General features: G+C 38.8%; 1 protein-coding gene across 1 annotated transcript in view; it reads left to right on the forward strand.

Moving 5' to 3' along the window:
- The window catches only part of LOC124614022 (serine/threonine-protein kinase Genghis Khan), a 349615-nt gene that overhangs the window by 294716 nt on the left and 32482 nt on the right, over positions 1-22417 (forward strand). The window contains exons 24-29 of the mRNA XM_047142836.1: positions 3426-3670; positions 3766-3946; positions 8941-9129; positions 9362-9547; positions 16638-16737; positions 21800-21971. Of these exons, the coding sequence (XP_046998792.1) occupies positions 3426-3670; positions 3766-3946; positions 8941-9129; positions 9362-9547; positions 16638-16737; positions 21800-21971 (1073 nt within the window). The remainder of the gene's footprint in view (positions 1-3425; positions 3671-3765; positions 3947-8940; positions 9130-9361; positions 9548-16637; positions 16738-21799; positions 21972-22417) is intronic.

The following is a 22417-nucleotide window of genomic DNA, read 5'->3' on the forward strand; positions in this document are numbered from 1 at the left end:
AATAGTGATCACAACCTTGTAATGATGAAATGCTTACTCAAACTCAAGCGATTAGAGAGAAAAACGAACAAAGTATGGAACAGAGATAACCTAAAGTCTGAAGAACTAGTGATCCCTTATGCACGGAAAACTGATGAGATGGCATCAAACATTATTCCCGGGAGTACTAACGAGGAGTGGAAACAAATCAAAGAAGGCATACATAAAGCAGCAGAAGAATTTATTGGGAAAGCCAAACCTGTAAACAGGAAAGAGTGGATAACACCTGAAATAATTTGTCTAATGGAAGAAAGAAGACTATACAAAAATGCCTCTGACGAGCAAAGCGAAAACAAATATAGAAAGCTTAGAAACCAAATAAACAGAGAATCTAGGAAAGCAAAAGAAAATTACCTCAACAGCATTTGTAAAGAGGTGGAGGAAAACATGGTTAAAGGAAAAACTGACTTGGCCTACAGAACAATAAAACAAAACTTTGCTAAACGGAAAGTAAAATCTTCAGGAACTATAAAGAACAAAGAGGGCAAGGTACTATTTGGATATGACACGCTGAAGAGATGGCAAGAATACATTGAAGAGCTATATCAAGGAGACCCTCTAACAGATAATATGATAGAATTAAGCGAAGAAGTAGAGAAAGAAGAACTAGGGGACACAATTCTGAAAGATGAATTTGAAAAAGCACTAAAAGAACTACCAGATAAGAAAGCGGCAGGTGTTGATGATATACCTTCTGAACTAATTAAGAAATCAGGAGACAAAATGAAAGCTACATTACTGCAACTCATACAGAAAATATACAAAACAGGTGAAGTTCCTGAAGACTATCAGAAATGCATCATATTCCCCATACCTAAGAAAGCATCTACTATGGACTGTGAAAACCATCGAACACTCAGTCTTCTTTCACACGCATCAAAAATTCTAATAAGAATAATTTTGAAAAGAGTTGAAAACCAATTGAATAGCACTCTAAGTGAAGACCAATTCGGTTTTAGAAGCGGTGTAGGGACGAGGGAAGCAATCTTATCTTTAAGACTAATAATTGAGAAACAAATTTCCAAAAACAAACAAGTATTTATAGCCTTCGTAGACCTCGAAAAGGCATTTGACAATGTTGTATGGCCAGAAATGTTTAGAATTCTGAAGAAGGCTGGTCTGAAATATAATGATAGAAGGATAATCTTTAAAATATACCAAAATGAAACAGCCTTAGTTAAGAAGGAAAACAAAGAAGAAACAGCAAGAATAAGGAAAGGAGTGAGACAGGGATGCCCACTATCTCCAGTAATTTTCAACGCATATATCCAAGAAGCAATAGACAAAATAAGAGAGAATATTGAAGTAGGAATAAAACTTAACGGAATGAAAATAGATATGTTGCGATATGCAGATGATATCGCCATAATTACAGAAAGGAAAGAAGATTTAGAAGCCGCACTCAATGAAATGGAAAACACCTTAAAAGAACAGTATGGAATGAAAATAAATAAGAAAAAGACTAAAGTGATGGTGAGTGGCGCCCTGAACTACAATGAACCCATACGAATAACAATAAAGGGAGAGAAACTAGGGCAGGTTACAGAATTTAACTACTTAGGTAGCAAAATAACAGCAGATGGAAGGAGCAAAAGTGACATTAAAAACAGAATACAACTTGCCAAAATAGCATTCAATGGAAAAAGAAACTTACTGACGAGTAGAAATGTTAGTTTAGACGTAAGAAAGAGAGTCATGAAAACCTATGTGTGGAGTACAGCCCTTTACGGATGTGAAACTTGGACTAGTGGAAAAGAAGAAAAGAGAAGATTAGAGGCATTCGAAATGTGGTGCTACCGGAGAATGGAAAAAATCAGCTGGCGAGACAAGGCTACAAACGAAGATGTCCTCAGAAGAGTGAAAGAAAACAGATCTCTTTGGCGAAATATACAGAAAAGAAGAATAACCTTCATAGGTCACATTTTACGGCATAACAATTTCATTAAGAGAATATTAGAAGGAATCATTGAAGGAAGAACTCGCCGAGGACGACCTAGATTAAGCTACATTCAACAAGTAATAAATGACATCGGGTGCCAGACCTATGCAGATATGAAGAAGAAAGTTGACAAAAGAACGGAATGGCGTGCTGCTGCCAACCAACCTGTGGGTTGATAACCGAAGAAGAAGAAGACCCATATGGTAGTCCCTCATTGTTTTTATTGCTTACAAGTTGATAGTATTTTTTTTGTTCAGATTCTCAGTGTTCCATTTTGCCTCCTCTCCCCTTCCATCCCCTCCCTGCACCCTCCCTGGTTACTGAATATAAGAATAACTCATAAATTTGACACAAAAATTCAGCTTCTGCTTTATCTCAAACTAATTTCTCACAAGGTGTACTCCCGCACAATATCATAAACATTCAGCACTATGCCTCCTCAGGAAAGGTGTTACATAAAACATTTTTTTTTTTTTTGTGTTCCATTAATTTTATCATGAGATTAATTGACCATGAACAGAATCCAATATATCGCTTCATTGAAACCTTTTCAAAATGTGCTAATAAAATTCACAGTGATCAGTAATTAGTTTATCATCAACCTCATAGCCTGAATGCGCAACTTACTGGGCTCTACAAACATTTGCACAACATAGAGAAATCTTGCGGGCCCCTGTTCAAGTGACAGATAGATTTGTTACATTAGCTAGTAATCTGTTAACAGTGTTCTACTCTTGTTAAAAGTTCGTTTCTCAAATATATTTGTCCTATTGTCACTGTATTAGATATTATACACTTTATAGCCCCCTTCCCTATGGAATTGTATAGGCACCAGGAAATTTCATAATATGAGGAAACAAGAAATCTCTCTCTCTCTCTCTCTCTCTCTCTCTCTCTCTCTCTCTCTCTCTCTCTCTCTCTCTTTCACACACACACACACACACACACACACACACACACACACGCGCGCGCGCGCGCGCGCGCGCGCGCGCGCGCGCGCGCAAGTGAAAGTGACCATTAGTCTCTGACACAACTCCATATTTTTTTTCCATTTGGTAATCATTCGAAAAGTAAGAAGTGTAATGGCCCCATGAATGTATTTGGATGAAATTACATATAACTGATTCACTGGAAGATTACCTTTTCATTTTACGTGCCCCTAATATATGTTAAATTAGCCAATGTAATGAACATAATGCACATAATATCAACATGGTACTGTGCTGCAAGTACCAACAAAGGTGTTGCAGTGGTTATGCTAGTATGTTCATGTTTGAGCATTTGATTTTGTATGATTCTGTCTGATGTAGACGTTAACTTAATATATTATTATTATGTTGTTGTTGTTGTTGTTGTTGTTTGTGGTGTGTGTGTGTGTGTGTGTGTGTGTGTGTGTGTGTTTGTTTGTGTGTGTAAGTACTATAGAATGCATCATATTTCGTTTCAGAAATTGCTCGTGTTGGAGAAGGTAAAAAGGTGTATCAGTTAGAATATATAGTTGAGGAGCAATTGTTAGTTGTTTTATCTGGGAAACAGAGACATCTACGCCTGATTCCAGTGCGGGCACTGGATGGTGATGATGTAGAATGGATTAAAGTAGCTGAAACAAAGGGGTGTATCACCTTTGCAACAGGGGTAATGAGACGTGCACCTCAACTTGGCTACTGCCTTTGTGTTGCCATAAAAAGACAGGTACTGTATTATACTACTTGTACTAATTTGGTCACGTTCTATTTGTGAAGTATCAGATTTTAGAATGAAATAATTAACATAGTTTTATGTTTCAGAATACATCTCAGCTAATTATATATGAAGTAACACGTACGAAGACACGGCATAAACGTCTGAGAGAAATAATGTTACCAACTCAAGCACAGACTCTCAATATTTTTAGTGAAGGCAGGCTCTGTGTTGGATATCAGTCTGGGTTTAGCATATACAGTATTACTGGTGATCAAAATGCCTTATGTAAGTGTATTACATTACGCATTAACAAGTCTTGCAACTAACTTTATGTCTAATTAGATGTCATCAGAACATATACTTATGCCTAAAACCTGTAATTACTAATTATAATTGTTGAGAAAGGGAACTAGATTATTTTGCTCGCATAAAAATCGTTCAAAATTGAATAAATTAAGGAAGGTTCTGGCAGAATGTAAATAATTTGGAAGTCAGGAAGGCCACTCATCAAATAGTAGAAGCATCGAATTGTCAAGAGGCACAACAAAAGAGAATGAAAACTTGCTGCCTTTCAGAAGAAAGATTGGGTGGGGAGTGAGAGAAAGCAGTGTTAAAATGGAATAGGTGTTAGGGCTGGTAGCTAGTGGCTTGGAGGGAGGCAGCAGGTGTGCAGCCGGCGGCATAGGGACAGACCAGGATGTTGTGTAGGTTGGGTGGACGACTGAATACCACTTTAGAAGGAGTGGGAAGGTTCTTGGGTAGGATGTCCCTCATTTCTAGGCATGATGATAGGTCTGTGAGGTGTGTGTGTGGGGGGGGAGGGGGGGTGGGGGGGGGGTCGCAAGGGCACACCTTCATACCTTGGCTCATCAAAAGTTTTCTCCTGAAAGCTAAAGAAGTTTTAATTCTCTTTTGTGTGTCCCTGCCGACAGCTCGACAAGTCTGTTATATGCTGAGTGGTCTGTCTGTCTGCTAAATTATGTATTTCAAATATTGTGTGTTTTTACACAAACACACTCAGGTATGCAAATATTAATATGTGGTATTCTTCTTTTGCGATTATTATAGTGTTTAATCTTCTGAGAAAGCTTATTACTAAGTTCTGCTACACTGAATACAGACTTATGTTTTCGTTCATCTACATGAATATTCTGTGAATGACTAAAAAAATATATGGTAGAGGCCACTTTCATACCATATATTAGAGTTTTTTTTCCTGTTCCACTGTGAGTTACAAGAATGACTGCTTTGTGTTCTCTGTGCTGATGCTATTAGAATATTTGTTTCTTCTCCGTCTCCACAGAAATGATATGTAAGAGATAGAATGTTTATAGGCCCTACCTCGAAAGCAATTTCTTCAGATTTTTTAAGAATCTTTTTGTGCAGCAAACAACTTTCATGCAAATGTGTTTGCGTGTAGGTTTTACTTCTTTGCCAACCAAAATATTTGCATACAGTCTGTTAAAAAAATCATTATAAATGCAGTGTAGCATGCTGTACCATCGCGTGTACAGCTACGTGCATACTCTACAAGACACCATATGGTGGGTACCTTGTATCACTACTAGTCATTTCCTTTACTTTTCTACTCACAAAAAGAGCTAGGGAAAAATGACTGTGCATATGCTCCTGTATGAACCCTAACTTCTCCTATCTTTGTGGTCCTTATGCAGAATGTACATTGGGGGCAGTAGAATCGTTCTTTAGTCAAGGCATTAACATTAGTATAGGAGATAGTCAGATACATAGGTACACATCTATTGGATAGCCTACCTGAGCATATTAAATGACATTTAGACAATGTAGTGGGGTTTAAAATTGAATTGATGAAGTTCCTATTATGCAAGTCTTCCTACTCTTAAATTACATTTTAGGTTAATTTATAATTATCACTGTTTTACAGAATGTATACTCATTTCACTGTATTGCACGTAAATGTACATCCTTGTCTTCTTTCCTCATCCCAGAGGCCACTCTCCATGGGATATGTCATCATCATCATCATCACCCAATTCAGTCATTAGATGATGTGGCCTCTTCGAGTCGTGGATTCAGGTAGGCTTTCAGAAGTCTTCTCCAAGTGGGACGGTTTTGGGCAGTTCTCTGCCAGGTGTTACCAGCGGTCTTCTTGATGTCTTTGTCCCATCTGTCTGGTGGTCTTCCTCTAGGCCTCCGGTGCTCTCTCGAACTCCACTCCAGTACTAGCTTCGTCCATCTGTTGTCTTTTCTTCTTGCAACGTGGCCAGCTCACTGCCATTTCAAGGAACCTACTCTCTCTCTAAGATGTCATTAACCTTCGTCACAGACCAGATGTCATCTGCTCTTTTCCTGTCCTTTCTTGTATAGCCCAGCATTGATCTCTCCATGGCTCTCTGTGCTGTCCTAAGTTTCCCTTTTGTGAATGAGTTCAGTGTCCATGTCTTGCAGCCATACGTCATCACAGGAAGAATGCATTGATCAAATACTGCTTTCTTCAGATTTACTGGCATTTTTGATCTGAATACTTTTGAATTCTTCCCAAATGCTTGCCAGCCAAGCTTGATGCGTCAATAGATTTCTGGTCTTATGTCTCCCTTCATATTTATAATCTGGCCAAGGTAGAAATATTCACTGACCTCTTCTAGTAGACTGTCCTTGACTTTCACCTCTCCAGCTGGGACCCATTTGTTGGATATTACTTTTGTTTTGGAAAGGTTCATGTTCAAGCCAACCAGCTGACATTCCGATGCAAGATCTGTAACTAAGTTTTGGAGCTCTGCGAAGTCTTTGGCCAGTAAGGCAATATCATCAGCAAATCTCATGTTGGTAAGCGTTCTTCCATTAATTCTAATTCCCTTACCTTTCCAGCTCAGCTCTGACATAGCCATTTCCAATACAGCACAGAACAGTTTTGGGGAGATGGGATCGCCTTGCTTGACACCCTTCATGATGCAGAATTCTTGAGTTGATTCGCCGATGTTAACATAAGCTGAAGGATTCTCGTAGATTTTCCTGAGCACTTCAATGTATGCTGCTCCCACTCCTTGCTCACTCAAAGCTTGGAGGACAGCTACATGGCTAACGGAGTCAAATGCCTTTTCAAAGTCAACAAAGGCAATGCAGAGAGGCAGTTGGTATTCATTCGCTCTGCTTATCACTTCACTAACGGTCAGAATGTGGTCAATAGTGCTAAAATTGCTTCGGAATCATGCTTGTTCTATAGGTCGGGCGAGTCTAGGGTGGAACTAATTCGGTTTAACAAGATCTTTGTGAAAATTTTGTACAAAATTGAGAGCAAGCTGATAGGACGGTAGTTTTTAATATTGTGAATACTTCCTTTCTAGTGTATCAAAATAATCTTAGCCTTGTTCCACGATGGTGGGATTGAAGCATAGTACAGGCAGGAAGTAAATACTTTTGCCAAGTGATTTATTGTTACCTCTCCTGCCAGTTTGAGGATGTCAATGCTGAGCTCATCATCACCCGGTACTGTTCCCTTCTTCATGCTATCTAGAGTACTCTTGACTTCCGATGGGAGTATATCTGGAACACTAGGTATATCATTTAAATTAGATACTCCCAAATTTTCCCCTGGATTGCTATACAAATTGCTATAAAAGTCTCTGATGAACTTCAAAACCGCCTTCTTTTCAGTGATTCGACTGTCATTTCCATTGAGTGCGATAATCTGCTTTTTACCGATTGTGAGTTTGTGTTTGGCTGACTTTAAACGTGTCTTGTTCTCCAAGCTTGCTCGTAAGGTGTCTTCAGTGAATTTCTGTATGTCAGTTTTAATTTCTCTTCGCACTGCCTTACATAGTTCGGAATACGCAACCATGTCACGATCGGTTTGGATTTTCATTTCTCTCCTCTGTTGTAAAAGGGTTTCAGTTTTGGCACTGAATTTCTTTGGTTGTTTATTTTTTTGGCGTAGGCCACCGAATTCTTGTGCACTTGAAACAATCATTTCCGCCAAATCACAATCTTTAGTTATGTGGAACTTGCTTTTGAGGACTTCTTGGAATTTCGAGGAATGTTCTTCCAGGTTTTTGAGGTTGATTACCCTTCTATCCCTTTCATAAGTTTACTCCTTTCATTTCTTACATTGAGTTCGACCCTTGCTCTCACAAGACGGTGATCACTGCCAGTGTTGAACTGATTTAGCACTGATACATCTTTTACAATCTGCGGAATATTTGACAGAATAAAGTCTATCTCAGTTTTGACACTGAAATTTGGGCTCCTCCAAGTCCATTTTCGGTCAGGGTGCTTCTTAAAGAACGTATTCATGATGGACATACTGGTGTACTCAGCGAACTGGACTAATCTCTCACCTCTATCGTTTCGGTCGTCAATCCCATAGTTGCCCACCACTGTGTCGCCTCGTTTCTTGGTGCCAACTTTTGCATTGAAATCGCCAATGACCATCTGGAAGTGACAATCGCTACCTTTTTTACAGGTGTTATCCAGACTTTCATAAAAGGATTCAATTTCTTCGTCAGGGTGACTTGAGGTTGGGAGCGTACACCTGAACAATCTGTATTTTATACCTATTCAACATCTTCAGGACCATTCGAGCTGTCCTGCTGGAAGTTCTTTCTAAGACAGATACTCTATCAGCAATATTCTTGTTGATTAAGAAACCCAACTCCATTGAGTTTTCCTTCTGGGTCGCCACAAAAGTAAAACAAGTTGCCAGAGCGCAAACAGAGACAGTCTTCCCCTTTTCGGCGAACTTCGCTTAAACCAACAATACTCCAGTTGATTTTTGTAAGCTCTTTCTCGATCTCTTCTAGTCTGTCGTTGCCTATTAGAGAGCGACAGTTATATGTACAGATGTGAAGAGTCTGTATCTTCTTCTCAGCACCACTTGGTGTTTGGGACATCAAAGTTTTTCCCACCCGGAGATCCGACTGTGGGGCTATTACTCCGGAAAATTTAACATTAATGTCACACAACATAACTCGAAGGTGAGAAGCATAATCGCCACGCTTGCTTCAGAACGGATTGGCGATATAATTTCCAGGCTGCCCCTGACATGGGGTACAGACACCTTTGGTAGGCCGCTCCACTGGAGTACAGACGCCACCACGCTGCTAGTTTTGGTCCACCCCAGGTATTTCATTTCCCCGGTGCCACCCATATCTGGGAGGCTTTCCCCTATCCGCCACCTGGGGAGGCGCCCGATGGGAGACTAGCAACCCCAGACGGGATATGTGGGGTACAACTATTGTAATGTAGTTCAATCCCATAAAAACTTTCAGTACTTTGCGAATAACAGGTTTTCTTTTTTGTTACAGCCTTGGTGCATCCTGACAATCAGCTACTTGGTTTCTTAGCATACAGTGCTGTAGATGCAATGCGTGCAATAGAATTGTCAAGGGGAGAGTTCCTCCTTGTGTTTCAAACATTAGGGGTGTATGTTGATGCACAAGGCAGAAAATCTCGTGATCGTGAAATCATGTATCCTGCCATTCCTACTGCTGTTAGTAAGTATTGTCTGAAGTGACATATTTTGTTTTTAATTGTAGTATTTCAAATAGCTGGTGTAGTACATTTCAGTTTTTGCAGAAATGAGGAGAAATTAATGAACAGTGAACCAAATTAGTGTGATTATTCAATGCACTTGATGATTTTTGTTTACACAAGTAACCCTTCTCTATAGTGTAATGTTTTTCATTTATTACTTATTGTTCTTATTATTTTTCTTAATTATTGCAGGTTATTGTGATGGACATCTCTTGGTATATAGTGAAACTCATGTAGATGTTTTCAACTGTGCAACTGGAGAATGGGTACAAACAATAAATGTAAAGAAATCAAGACCACTAAATGTTACAGGAACCCTTAGTATTTGTGTTATAAATGACATGCCACACATAATCTACCTGAGTAATGTTCATCAACGTAAGTAACAGCCTGTGTTTTTTTACAAATTAAAATGCATATGGTTAGAAGAAGGAGTAAGCAGTAGGCTTGTTTAAACATGTTGAAGATGGAGGTGTTATTTATCTGAAACGAAAATTGGGAAGTTTAAAAATAAAATACAACAGCCTAGTTAGATGCCAGTAGTAAGTTGCAAAGCAGTGGGAATAGTTGCGCACTCATCAGATGTATAAATTCAGCTGCTTTGAGTTTTACTATCATTCTGTTTCTTATCTACACATACACAATCACTCAGCAAGTCACCATGTGGTGCATGGCAAAGGGTATCTTGTTTCACTGTTAGTCGTTTCACTCTCAAATGAAGCAAAGGAAAAATGACTATTTATATGCTATCATACAATTCTGATTTATCTTGTCTTCACAGTCCTTATGTGACATATATGTTGGTAGCAGTAGGATCATTCTGCAGTCTGCTTCAAGATGCTTAGTCATGCCTAGCTAAATGTGTGGGGTGTTAGCTACAAACGACGACTAAAAAAATATACAAAAGAAAATGGCAAATAATTGCTTTTGTTATTAGTAGTACCTTGTAACAATATGTCACAAAAAAGCAGTGCCTTCTTCTTCTTCTTCTTTTTCTTTTTCTTATTTATTTTTTTTAATTTTTTTTTTATTTTTTTTATGGAATTTGAATCTATAGTTTAATGTGAAAGAATTTCCCTCTCTTCTATGGGATCCATATGTCTACCATTTTCTGCTCTAAATAAAATAGTAGTACTATTCTCAATTTTTATCTACTACATGCTTTTCATCTTTTACATGCAGGTATCAAAAGCTCTATGGAAACCTAGAGATACCGAATTAATTTTAAATCCCTTGTCAGTTGGAACACTTTGTCTGAGTAAGGAGCTAGTTGTGTTACAAGAGTGATGTTTTCTAAATCTATGTTGACTGTGTGTCAATAGACCATTGTCTTCGTAGTAATTCACAATGTTTGAAGTCCGCCCCCTGTAGCTGAGTGGTCAGCACTACAAAATGTCAATCCTAAGGGCCCGGGTTCAATTCCTGGCTGGGTCGGAGATTTTCTCCGCTCGGGGACTGGGTGTTGTGTCGTCCTAATCATCATCATTTCATCCCCATCAACACGAAAGTTGCCAAAGTGGCGTCAAATTGAAAGACTTGCACCGGCGAACGGTGTACCTGACAGGAGGCCCTAGGCACATGACATTATTATAATATAATGTTTGAACACAATATATGTTCCAAAATCCCACTGCACATCAGCATTAATGATACGGATTGGTAATTTAGTGGATTACCCATCTTGCCTTTCTTGAATATTGATGTGACCAGTGAAACTTTTCAGTCTTTGGATATGGATCTTTCGTCGAGCAAGCAGTTGTATATGATTGTTAAGTATGGAGCCGTTGCATCAACATACTCTGAAAGGAACCCAGTTGGTATACAGTCTGGACCAGAAGACTTAATTTTATTAAGTGATTTAAGTTCCTTCATTACTTTGAGGATATCAACTTCTAAGTTACTCAGGTTGGCAATATTCTTAATTCGATTTCTGGAATATTTACTTTGCCTTCTTTGGTGAAGAAATTTCGGAAGGCTGTGTTCAGTAACTCTGCTTTGGCAGCACTCTCATCAATAGTATTTCCATTGCTATTATGCAGAGAAGGCATTGATTGTGTCTTGCTGCTAGCATACTTTAAATATGACCAGAATCTCTTTAGATTTTGTGCCAGGTTATGAGACAAAGTTTCGTTATGGGAACTGTGATAGGTATCTCTCATTGAAGTGAGCACTAAATTTCCAGCTTCTGTAAAAGATCGTGAATCTTGGAGATTTTGCATTCGTTTAAATTTGTCATACTTTTTTCATTGTTTCTGCAACAGTGTCCTGATTTACTTTGTATTCCAAGGGGGACCAACTCCATTATTTGTTAATTTATTTGGTATAAATCTCTCAACTGCTGTCGATACTATTTCTTTGAATTCAAGCCACATCTGCACTTACATTGTTGATTTGGAAGGAGTGGAGATTGTCTCTCAGGAAGGCGTCAAGTGAATTTTTATCCGCTTTTTTGAATATGTATATTTTTTATTTTTTTTTATTTTTGGAAGATTTTGGAGATACAATATTCAGTCTCGCTACGATAGCACTGTCTTTACTAATCCCTGTATCTGTATTGATGCTTGTTATTAGCTCAGGATTATTTGTTGCTAAGAGGTCAAGTGTGTTTTTGCAACCATTTACTATTCGAGTGGGCTCATGAGCTAGCTGCTTGAAATAATTTTCAGAGAATTCATTTAGCACAATTTCCGACAATGTTTTATGGGTACCTCCAGATTTAAACATGTATTTTCGCCGACATATTGGGGTTAAATTGAAATCACTATGAACTATAATTGTATGAGTTGGTTACAAGTTTGAAGTCAGACCCAAGATTTCTCTGAACCTTTTGGTAATTGTATCATTTGACTTGGGAGATCAGAAAAAGGATCCAATTATTATTATATTCCAGTTGTTAAGAATGACCTCTACAAATACTAACTCACGCGAACTACGTACTTCAATTTCGCTACAAGATAAACTACTTCTAACAGCAACAAACACGCCACTGCCAACATCAGATGGTGTTATAACAAATTCATCTAATGCAGGGCTCACAGTGTTGTCAACTGGAAAACAGCGCTGTGATTTCAAGCTGTAAAGTAAATGTGAAATATCCATGTTTCATGAATAATGCCTAAGTCTTCCTCCTAGTTTGTGGGTAATTGAATTGTGCTGCTGACAGTATCTCGGGTGCATGCACAGTCAGTTAGGCTGTTCCAGCAGTGTTTGTAGTGTCTTATTGTGACACATCCATCATATGTGTGAGGCTCTAATTGCGAGGAACGCCAATAATCATGGCCTGGATTTTGTCATGTATCACTCGCATACGCGAACTGTGACTTTTACAGTGTTATGCTTGTGGTAGGAAAGGACATGTGCAATCCATATTTTTGCAACGGAACAAACATAAGAATTTGGCCCACTCACATAAACCCCATCCTCGTCATCAGTTGTTGAATCATCCAATCCTTGATGTCACAGCCAGAACTGTTCCCATTGCATTACAGGACAAAGTTGCTGCAGAACTTAAAAAATTGCAAGATAACAGAGTTATTGCAGACATGAGTGCTCAGATCGGCTCCATATATGGACAGCAGTGGGTGGTTGTAGACCAGCCCTCGCAGAACAGGTTGTAGTGATACGTATCAAGTGCTTACTTGTACTTTGTCTGTAGCGAAGACTATTACTGTTTGCATGTCACTTGCGACACTGATGTAACACCAAAGTTAAGTATTGTCAATCTGCTTTATAGAAAGAAAACTACTAATGTTATTGGTTTGAATTTTTGTATAGCATTCCGAGAATGCAGCATCCCCTAGGCACCCTATAAGCGGCGAGTGGGCGAGATCCATCCGATTTCATATGGCGTTTCAGTTGTATAAAGGCGTTATGGTTGCTGTGGACTGTATGAAGTTAACAGCTTTCTTTCATAACAGCTTCAATAGATAGGGAATGTAGGTTGCCTTGGAGATAAATTTGTTGAAGAACATGACCTTACCCAGAAACTAACTCACGTCTTTCAAACTTTGAGAACTGGTAATTTGTCTATGGTGTTGAAGTGCTTTGCTGTTGGCACATGCCTTCATTTGCTTAATGTATCTGTAAAATCTTTAATCTAAAGTAGAAAAGCGGCATTTATCAAGCTGACACTGGAGACTGTTTGACTGGAATCAATGAAAGAACGCTTTTAGATTTCGCAAGTTTTGTTCCCACATAGCTCCTCTGATGATAACATTCTCTAAATAGTTAGCACACTGTGGTATCTTTTGGATGAACTGCTCTAAATGTTTTTGAAAAATAACTAATGCACTTGCAGCACAGAACAGTAATGGTTTGTACTTTTACATCCCTAATGATATGTTAACCACAAATATCCATTGTGTTTATGGACCTACCGTCAATTGCAATTATGTGTCTGATAAATTGATTTTTGAAAAGTAATGGCCCCCAGCCAGAAGGTAAAATTCCTTCAATCACACTCACAATTTCAAGAGACCTTACTTTTTTTGGAGTAGTTTACATACTGTAAATTGATTGGTGTTCTTCATAACTTGGTCGGTAGCTCAAATTTCAGTCGCAGTCATTATTAGTGCTGTCATGTGTGCATGAAGAAAAAACCAAATAAATACGAAATAAAATTGTATGCTCTTTCTGTTTTGACAACTAGCTACTGTAATAAACAACTTAAAAGGCCTTGACAGCCAAAGACAATGGTCATGCGTGTGAGCTGCGTTTGCATTAATGTGTGTGTCTGTGGTATCTGTCTGTGAAGAAGGCCTTCTGGCAGAAAGCTTACATGTTTAATAGTCTTTTCGTTGTGCCTGTCTGCGACTCAACATCTCTGCTATATGGTGAGCAGCAATCTATCCTTTTCATAATAAAGACATAAAAGGTTTGCTTTATTTGTTCAAGACTCTGGAACTCACAAAAAAAAGTGGAACCATGTTCATCAGATAAGAAACTTCTTGGCAACGATGTGGAAATTCAAACCTGGCATCTAGTGTTAATGTGTGAAACGTAGAACCCCTACCATTCTAGTAATGACTCAAGGGGCCACAACAGAAATAATGAAACCAGGTCTTATCATTGATTTTATCTTCAATAGAACTGGTGTTGACAGAACTGTTCAGATTTATAGCTGTTATCAGTAAGAGTGGGACCAAACTCTTTATACATTTATTTATTTGTCTGGCATTAACTGCTTTGTTTTTTATTAAGACGAGGAAGTATAAACATATTCCTTCTTGGCTGTATGTAGACAATTGGAAGAACTTAACTGAAGGAGAATATCCCTGCAACACTCATTTACAATTATTGGTATAACATTTTCTTGACAATGTTTCTATTACTATGAAAATGGCAGATGCAACCCAGTACTACAAAGCATGTTCATATTAAGAGAAGAGGAAGTGTGTAGGAGAGAAATCAGAAGAAACAGTATCAGCCTCCATGTTCCACATTGTTTCCACCATTACTACACAAAAATAAACTATGTTTGAATAATAAAAGTTATTTTTAAATCTAAAGAATCTATTTTTGTAGTCCCCCCCCCCTCCTCCCACAAGACAAAAGATCAGTATTTCAGATGAACGAAACAGAACAAAGTACACTCTCTCTCTACAGTTTTCATCATTTCTTTTAATAACTTTGATAAAAAACATATTTATGTGTACTAAAATAAATATGTTTTGTTTTTTATAATACACTATTTCTCACTTTTAAAAATTGTATCAAACAAGTTTTTACACCTTATTGAACAATGGAAAGTCCAGGATGGAATACTGTAAATATTATGAAAAGGATAGATTAGTAATCACTATATAGTGCAGATGTTGAGTCGCAGACAGGCGCAACAAAAAGACTGCTAAACAAATAAGCCTTTGGTATAAAAGGTCTCTCCATTAGACAACCCGTGTGCGCACGCCACACACACACACACACACACACACACACACACACACACACACACACACACACTTACGCAAATGCAACTCTCACACACGTGACCACTGTGTCTGGCTGACGAGGCCAGCCAGAGACAGTGGTCGTGTGTGTGTGTGTGTGTGTGTGTGTGTGTGTGTGTGTGTGTGTGTGTTGTCTACTTTAGAAGGAGGCCTTGTGGCCAAAAGCTTATTTTTTCAGCAGTCTTTTTGATGTGCCTTTCTACAACTCAGCATCTTCTTATACCTTGTCTTAATTTTATAATTTTCATTAATAGCAACTCAAAAATCATCACTGTTTCAGAGCTATATACTGTGCACCAACAGTGCAACAGTGAATATATTAAAACTAGTTTGTATCCTTCCAGTATTTGATGTAGACAGAAAAACCATTCAAGTAAGAAATATAATTATAACTTACGAGGGTTGGAACTTTAATTGTGGCAACTATTTATTTACAGCTCATACAAAATAGATATGTGTTTCAAAGTTTTACTGGCCTTCAAAGTAGTCACCAGCATTGTGTATAATCCTTTGCCAGCCATATGGAAGTCGCAGGGTACTCGTAGCAGTTCCAGTTGTGTTGACAGTTGGGGCGATGAATGTACCAGTTCTGAAGCGAATGCCGTGAAGTGTTTCCTTCAGTTTAGAAATCGAGTTGAACTCACAAGTGCTTAAGTCAGGGGAGTGCAGTAGGTGGCAGAGCACCTAGCAGCCCCATCAGTCAGACAAATCAGTAACAGCTTGCACTGTACGTGCTTGAGCATTGTCTTGCAAAATGATGGTCAGGTCCTGCAGAAAGAGTCATCACTTCTGTCTCTAAGCTGTTCATTTTTGGAACACAACCTACGGCCAGCTTAGAGACAGAAGTGATGACACTTTCTGCAGGACCTGACCATCATTTTGGATGACAATGCTCAAGCACGTACAGTGCAAGCCGTTACTGATTTGTTTGACTGATGGGGCTGTTAAATGCTATACCACCTACTGCACTCCCCTGACTTAAGCCCTCGTAAGTTCAACTCAGTTTTTAAACTGAAGGAAAGACATCACAGCATTCACTTCAGAACTGCCAAAAATTCGTCGGGCAGTAGACCATGCCGCTCGAACTGTCAACACAACTGCCACTGCTAAGAGTATACGATGACTTCCACATGGCAGGCTACGGGTTATACACAATGTTTGTGACTACTTTGAAGGTCAGTAAAACTTTGAAACCTGTATCTATTTTGTATGAGCTGTAAATAAATAGCTGCCACTATTAAAGTTCCAACCCTTAACCCACTCCTACCCCCTCTGTATTGATGCCTGTAAATCCTTCAACTTTCAGTACTTTGTGCTGGATTCTGGGCTAATTTCTGTATAGGTAAATATACAACCATAGTGTGTAAGACTGTCAGTAATTCTTGTGATGTAAGCATTATGTTTTACTTGCTTTCAAATAATTGCAGTAGGCATATTTTTTACCTCCACTCCTTGCCAATTTTTATGTCTTGCTGACTGTGTGTCATAATCCTAAATTATAATTCGTTTGATTGATATTTCAGGTGAGTTAATAAACGTTACTCAGTGTGATGCTTCTGGCCGCCCAGTCCCAAGACCAAGGCGTAGGTTTTCATTAAGAGAAGGTCACAGGGCTGCAAGAACGTAAGTTATTTACAAGCTGCATCATACATATTGTTTTAAGTGTAGGTTTATTTATTAGCACAAACTATGGATTAAGTGATATGATATAGTAAGACTGAGCCTGTAGCTTATGAAAATGATGCTTCCACTGTAGCACAAATATGTGTCCGCATTCTTGTTGTAACATGATTGTGCTAAGATATACTTACATTATATGAAGAATGTGACATGAAAATACAACATCGAACACTAAATAGACCGCCGGCCGAAGTGGCCGTGCGGTTAAAGGCGCTGCAGTCTGGAACCGCAAGACTGCTACGGTCGCAGGTTCGAATCCTGCCTCGGGCATGGATGTTTGTGATGTCCTTAGGTTAGTTAGGTTTAACTAGTTCTAAGTTCTAGGGGACTAATGACCTCAGCAGTTGAGTCCCATAGTGCTCAGAGCCATTTGAACTAAATAGACCTGCTCCAGAGAAATTTGGTTCCGGGATCTCTTTGCTATTTATACATACACTGTGTGATCAAAAGTATCTGGGCACCTGGCTGAAAATGACTTAAAAGTTCATGGCGCCCTTCATCAGTAATGTGGGAATTCAATGTGGTATAGGCCCACCCTGGGCCTTGATGACAGCTTCCACTCTTGCAGGCACATATTCAATCGAATGCTGGAAGGTTTCTTGGGGAATGGAAGCCCATTATTCACAGAGCGCAGGACTGAGGAGAGGTACCGATATCGGTCGGTGAGGCCTGGCATGAAGTCGGCATTCCATAACATCCCAAAGTTGTTATATAGGATTCAGGTCAGGACTCTGTGCAGGCCTGTCCATTACAGGGATGTTATTGTCGTGTAACCATTCTGCCACAGGCCGTGCTCAATCTCGTTGAAAGATGCAGTCGCCTGCCCCAAATTGCTCTTCAACTGTGGGAAGCAAGAAGGTGCTTAAAGCATCAATGTAGGCCTGTTCTGTGATAGTGCCACACAAAACAGCAAGAGGCGCAAGCTCCCTCCATAAAAAACACAACTACACCATAACACCACTGCCTCCGAATTTTACTGTTGCTACTACATACGCTGTCAGATGACATTCACCAGGCATTAGCTATTCCCATACCCTGCCATCGGAATGCCACATTGTGTACCGTGGTTCATCACTCCACTGTTCAATCGTCCAATGTTTACGCTCCTTACACCAAGCAAGGCATCATTTGGCATTTACCAATGTGATGTGTGGCTCATGAGCAGCCGCTCGACTATGAAATCCAAGTTTTCTCAACTCCCACCTAACTGTCATAGTACTTGCAGTGGATCTTGATGTAGTTTGGAATTCGTGTGTGATGGTTTGGATAGATGTCTGCCTATTACACATTACAACCCTCTTCAACTGTCAGCAGTCTCTGTCAGTCAACAGACGAGGTCAGCCTGTACTCTTTTGTGCTGTACAAGTCCCTTCATGTTTCCACTTCAGTATAGCATCAGAAACAGTGGACCCAGGGATGTTTAGGAGTGTGGAAATCTCGCATACAGACATATGACACAGCTGACACCCAATCATCTAACCACGTTCGAAGTCCGTTAGTTCCACGGAGCACCCCATTCTGCTCTCTCACAATGTATAATGACTACTGAGCTCGCTGATATGGAGTACCTTGCAATAGGTGGCAGCACCTAGTGTATACCCATTGTGGTCCAAACATTTTTTAAAGAAAAAGCAGCACTGATTTCCAAAATGCACAATAGACAGAAATTATTAAAATTCTGAAATTTCATGACTATTAATTAATAGTCATATAGAAAATGTAAGTGATTACACCATAAAGCAGTAATTCCTAATTATTCGGAAAGTGTGGGCAATGATATATTCGTACAGTAACATGAACTGATGCAATTTCAGATCTCTGGTCTCCATATCATCATTTATAAAAGCACATATGTATTTAAAAGAAAGCAATTAGCAGTACAACTCCAAAGTCATTAATGTTCTTTGCTCCATAACATCCATCAAGAGCAAACCTTTTAGGTCTCAAAAAACAGTTGCAATGATTTCCGTGTTGATTTTTAAAAACTTTTCCATCCTTTTTAAATTTAGATGATGTCACTGCATGGTTTACTATTTAGTTTCACATTAATAGTCTTACAAATTACAGTAAATTTCAGGCATATTATGCTGTTTAACATTAAGAAATACAGTCAATGTCTTCAATACATCTGCAGCAAGTTTGTTTATTTTTGAAGCCATTTTAAGTCTCTATAACTTGAGAGTTTAGTACAACAGTATGAGTAACTTTCGCTTCTTGCACATGGAGGATTTGAGCATGGTACTGTATAACTGCAAATCAGGAAAGAAATAATGTTTTGAACAAGATGTATATCTGATAAGTAATAGAGGCTAAAGGCAGTAAATGTTATAATTTGCACTGCTTTATTGTAATCAATACATACATACATATATATATATGTACGGCAACAGGAGAAATGGTAAACAATGTTCTTAGTATTACACTGGGGTGACAAAAAGTCATCAGATATCTCCTAATATTGTGTTGGGCCTCCTTTTTCCCAGCATAGTGCAGTAGCTCAAGATGGCATGGACTTAATAAGCCATTGGAAGTCCACTGCAGAAATATTGTGCAGAGGGGGCCTCTATAGATGTCCATAATTGCGAAAGTGTTGCTAGTACAGGATTTTGTGCATGAACTGACCTCTCAAGTATGTCCCATAAATATTCGATGGGGCTCATGTCGGGCAATCTGGGTGGCCAAATCATTCACTTGAATTGTCCCCAATGTTCTTCAAATCAGTCATGAACAGTTGAGGCCCAGTAATATGGCGCAGTGTCATCCATAAAAATTCCATCATTGTTTGATGGCAAATGGTCTCCAAGTAGCTGAACATAACAATTTCCAGTCAATGATTCTTTCATTTGGACCAGAGAACCTAGTCCTTTCCATATAAACACAGGCAGCACCATTATGAAACCACTACCAGCTTGCACAGGGCATTGACAACTTGGGTCCATGGCTTTCTGGGGTCTGCACCACACTCAAGTCGTACTATCTATTCTTATCAACTGAAATCAGAACTCATCTGACCTAGCCATGGTTTCAAGTAGTGTAGGATCCAACTGATGTGGTCACAATCCAAGGAGAGGTGCTGCAGGCAATGTCATACTTTTAGCAAAGGCATTCACTTTGGTTGTCTGCTACCATAGCCCATTAACATCAAATTTTACTGCTCTGTCCTCGTGGATACATACATCGTACCTCCCTCATTGATTTCTGTGGTTATTTCACACAGTGTTGCTTGTCTGTTAACAGTGATACCTCTATGCAAAAGACGTTGCTATTGATCTTTAAGTGAAGATCATCAGCCACTGCATAGTCCGTGGTGAGAGGTAATACTTGAAATTAGATATTCTTGGCACTCTTGACACTTTTGATCTCGGAATATTGAATTTCCTAATGATTCCTGAAATGGAATGTCCGATGCATATAGCTTCAACTATCATTCTGCCTTCAGAGAGTGTTTAGCTCCTATTGTGCAGCCATAACCACAACAGAAATCTTTTCACATGAATCACCCGAGTACAAATGACAACTCCACCAATGCATTGCCCTTTTATACATGATATCACCCTCATTTTTGTATGTAACGTTGCTATCCCATGACTTTTTGTCATCCCAGTGTATTACATGGTTTTCTGCAGATGGTCTCACTCTCAATTTCAATTTCAAAAAGACACAACATATTCCATTCTGCACATCTAGAAATGAGGAAATAATAGCTAGAGTGGAAACGTCAAAAATTTTAGATGTTCATAGTAATGAGAATTTAAACTTATAAAAACACATTTTAAAAACTCCCAAAAGTTAATTCAGCCGCATTTTCACTTTGAATTATGACAAATCTTGAGAGACAATTCAGTAAGTTGACGTACTTTGCGTATTTTCGTTCAGTAACATCATATTGGAATAAAGTTCAGTGGTACCTCAACTCTAAGAAAGAGATTGTTCTTTGTTCAGAAACATGCTGTAGAAATAGTATGTGGTGCTCACCCATTATCATCTTGCAGATCTGTTTAATGAGTTAGGCATGTACTGTTTCACAGTACATTTATTCCCTCGTGAAGTTTGTTGTAATTAATCCACTGCAGTTAAAACGAAACAGTGAGGTACATAATTACAATAGCAGAAGAGGAACAACATTCATTACTCCACTTTAAGGTTGTCTTTACCAGAAAGAGGGTGCACAATGATGCCACCAAAATCTTTGCTCACGTATCCAGTGATGAAAAATGTTTGACAGAAAGCAAAGTTAAATTAGGAAACAAATTGGAAGAGTTTCCTCTTGACAACTTCTTGTATTCTGTAGAACTTCTGATTTTGTGATATGTGAAGATGATAGCTATGAATTATTAACTCAAAACAGCACTTAAAAATTGTAGATGATCAGCATGCAACCATATTTACATATGAATGTGTAATGTGAATGTAAAAGGACTTATTCCACATCATTACTATTAAGTATACAAATGATCCACAGAACATCAAACTAACTACCTGTTTCATTACTTGTCAGGTGCAGTGAAAATAAAACATTCAGGAAAGATAAATGGCATGCAACACACTAATTCATCACCTTGCGCACTGTGTATGACGTGTTACATTTTTACTCATAATAAGTATATTGAAAGAATATAGAAGAAAAAGGTACTGGTAGAAGTAGAACTGTAGGGACATGTCGTGGGTCATGCTTGGATGCTCAATCGGTAGAGAGCTTGTGCTAGAAAAGCAAAGGTCACAGATTAGAAAGCCGGTCTGCAGCACAGTTTTAATTTGTCAGGATGTTTTGTATCAGTGCACTTTCCACTGAAGAGTGAAAATTCATTCTGAAGTACATTGAAGGTGTGTGTAGATGTAATTTGTTGTGGATGAGGAAAATAACAGCAGCATTATATTTATGATTGGTGTAAATTATTAAGAGGAAGGGGATAAGAGAGAGAAAGAAACATTTTAGACTTCTATACCATTAAAATTTGTGTTTTTATGCACTCTAAGCGAAGGCAATGTTATGTCTTTGCTATAGGACAGACAGGCGCTCTAAAATGATATCAGCTCCAACAAACTTCAATCATATAAGTCACATGGGCCCGGGTGATGGAATTCAAATTCAGAGGTTGTTGGACCTACCTACAACGCTGGAAACTGCAGATCAGACTCTGGCAAGTCCACAGCAACTTCAGGGAAGTCAGCAGAGGGTAAGTTCACATGCACATATCTTTAAAATATTTGTTGTTTGGGGAAGGGGGAGTGCTCCATCTTGCTGGAAAAGTATCCATGGTTGATTTTCTTCTAACTGCGGGGCAATGAACTGTTGCAAAACATCTAAGTAAATCTTAGCGGTAATGGATTTTCCCATGAAGAAAAATGGTCCAAAGACTTTGTTATGCATGAGGCCGCACCAAACATTCACTTTTTCGCTGTCTCGCTGTAACTGTACAGTAGCATGTGGAGACTCTGAACCTCATATACAGACATTAACTCTATTTACCATTTCACTGACATGAAAGGTTGATTTATCGGTAAAGCATATGCAATTTAAGTAATCATTAGTGCCATCAATCCTGTTGAGAATTTCAGTTGCAAATTCAGCATGTGCCAGAAAATCATTTGGTTGCAAGGCCTACACGATTTGTATTTTTTA

Source organism: Schistocerca americana, chromosome 4, assembly GCF_021461395.2.
Source record: "Schistocerca americana isolate TAMUIC-IGC-003095 chromosome 4, iqSchAmer2.1, whole genome shotgun sequence".
NCBI classification, from domain to species: domain Eukaryota; kingdom Metazoa; phylum Arthropoda; class Insecta; order Orthoptera; family Acrididae; genus Schistocerca; species Schistocerca americana.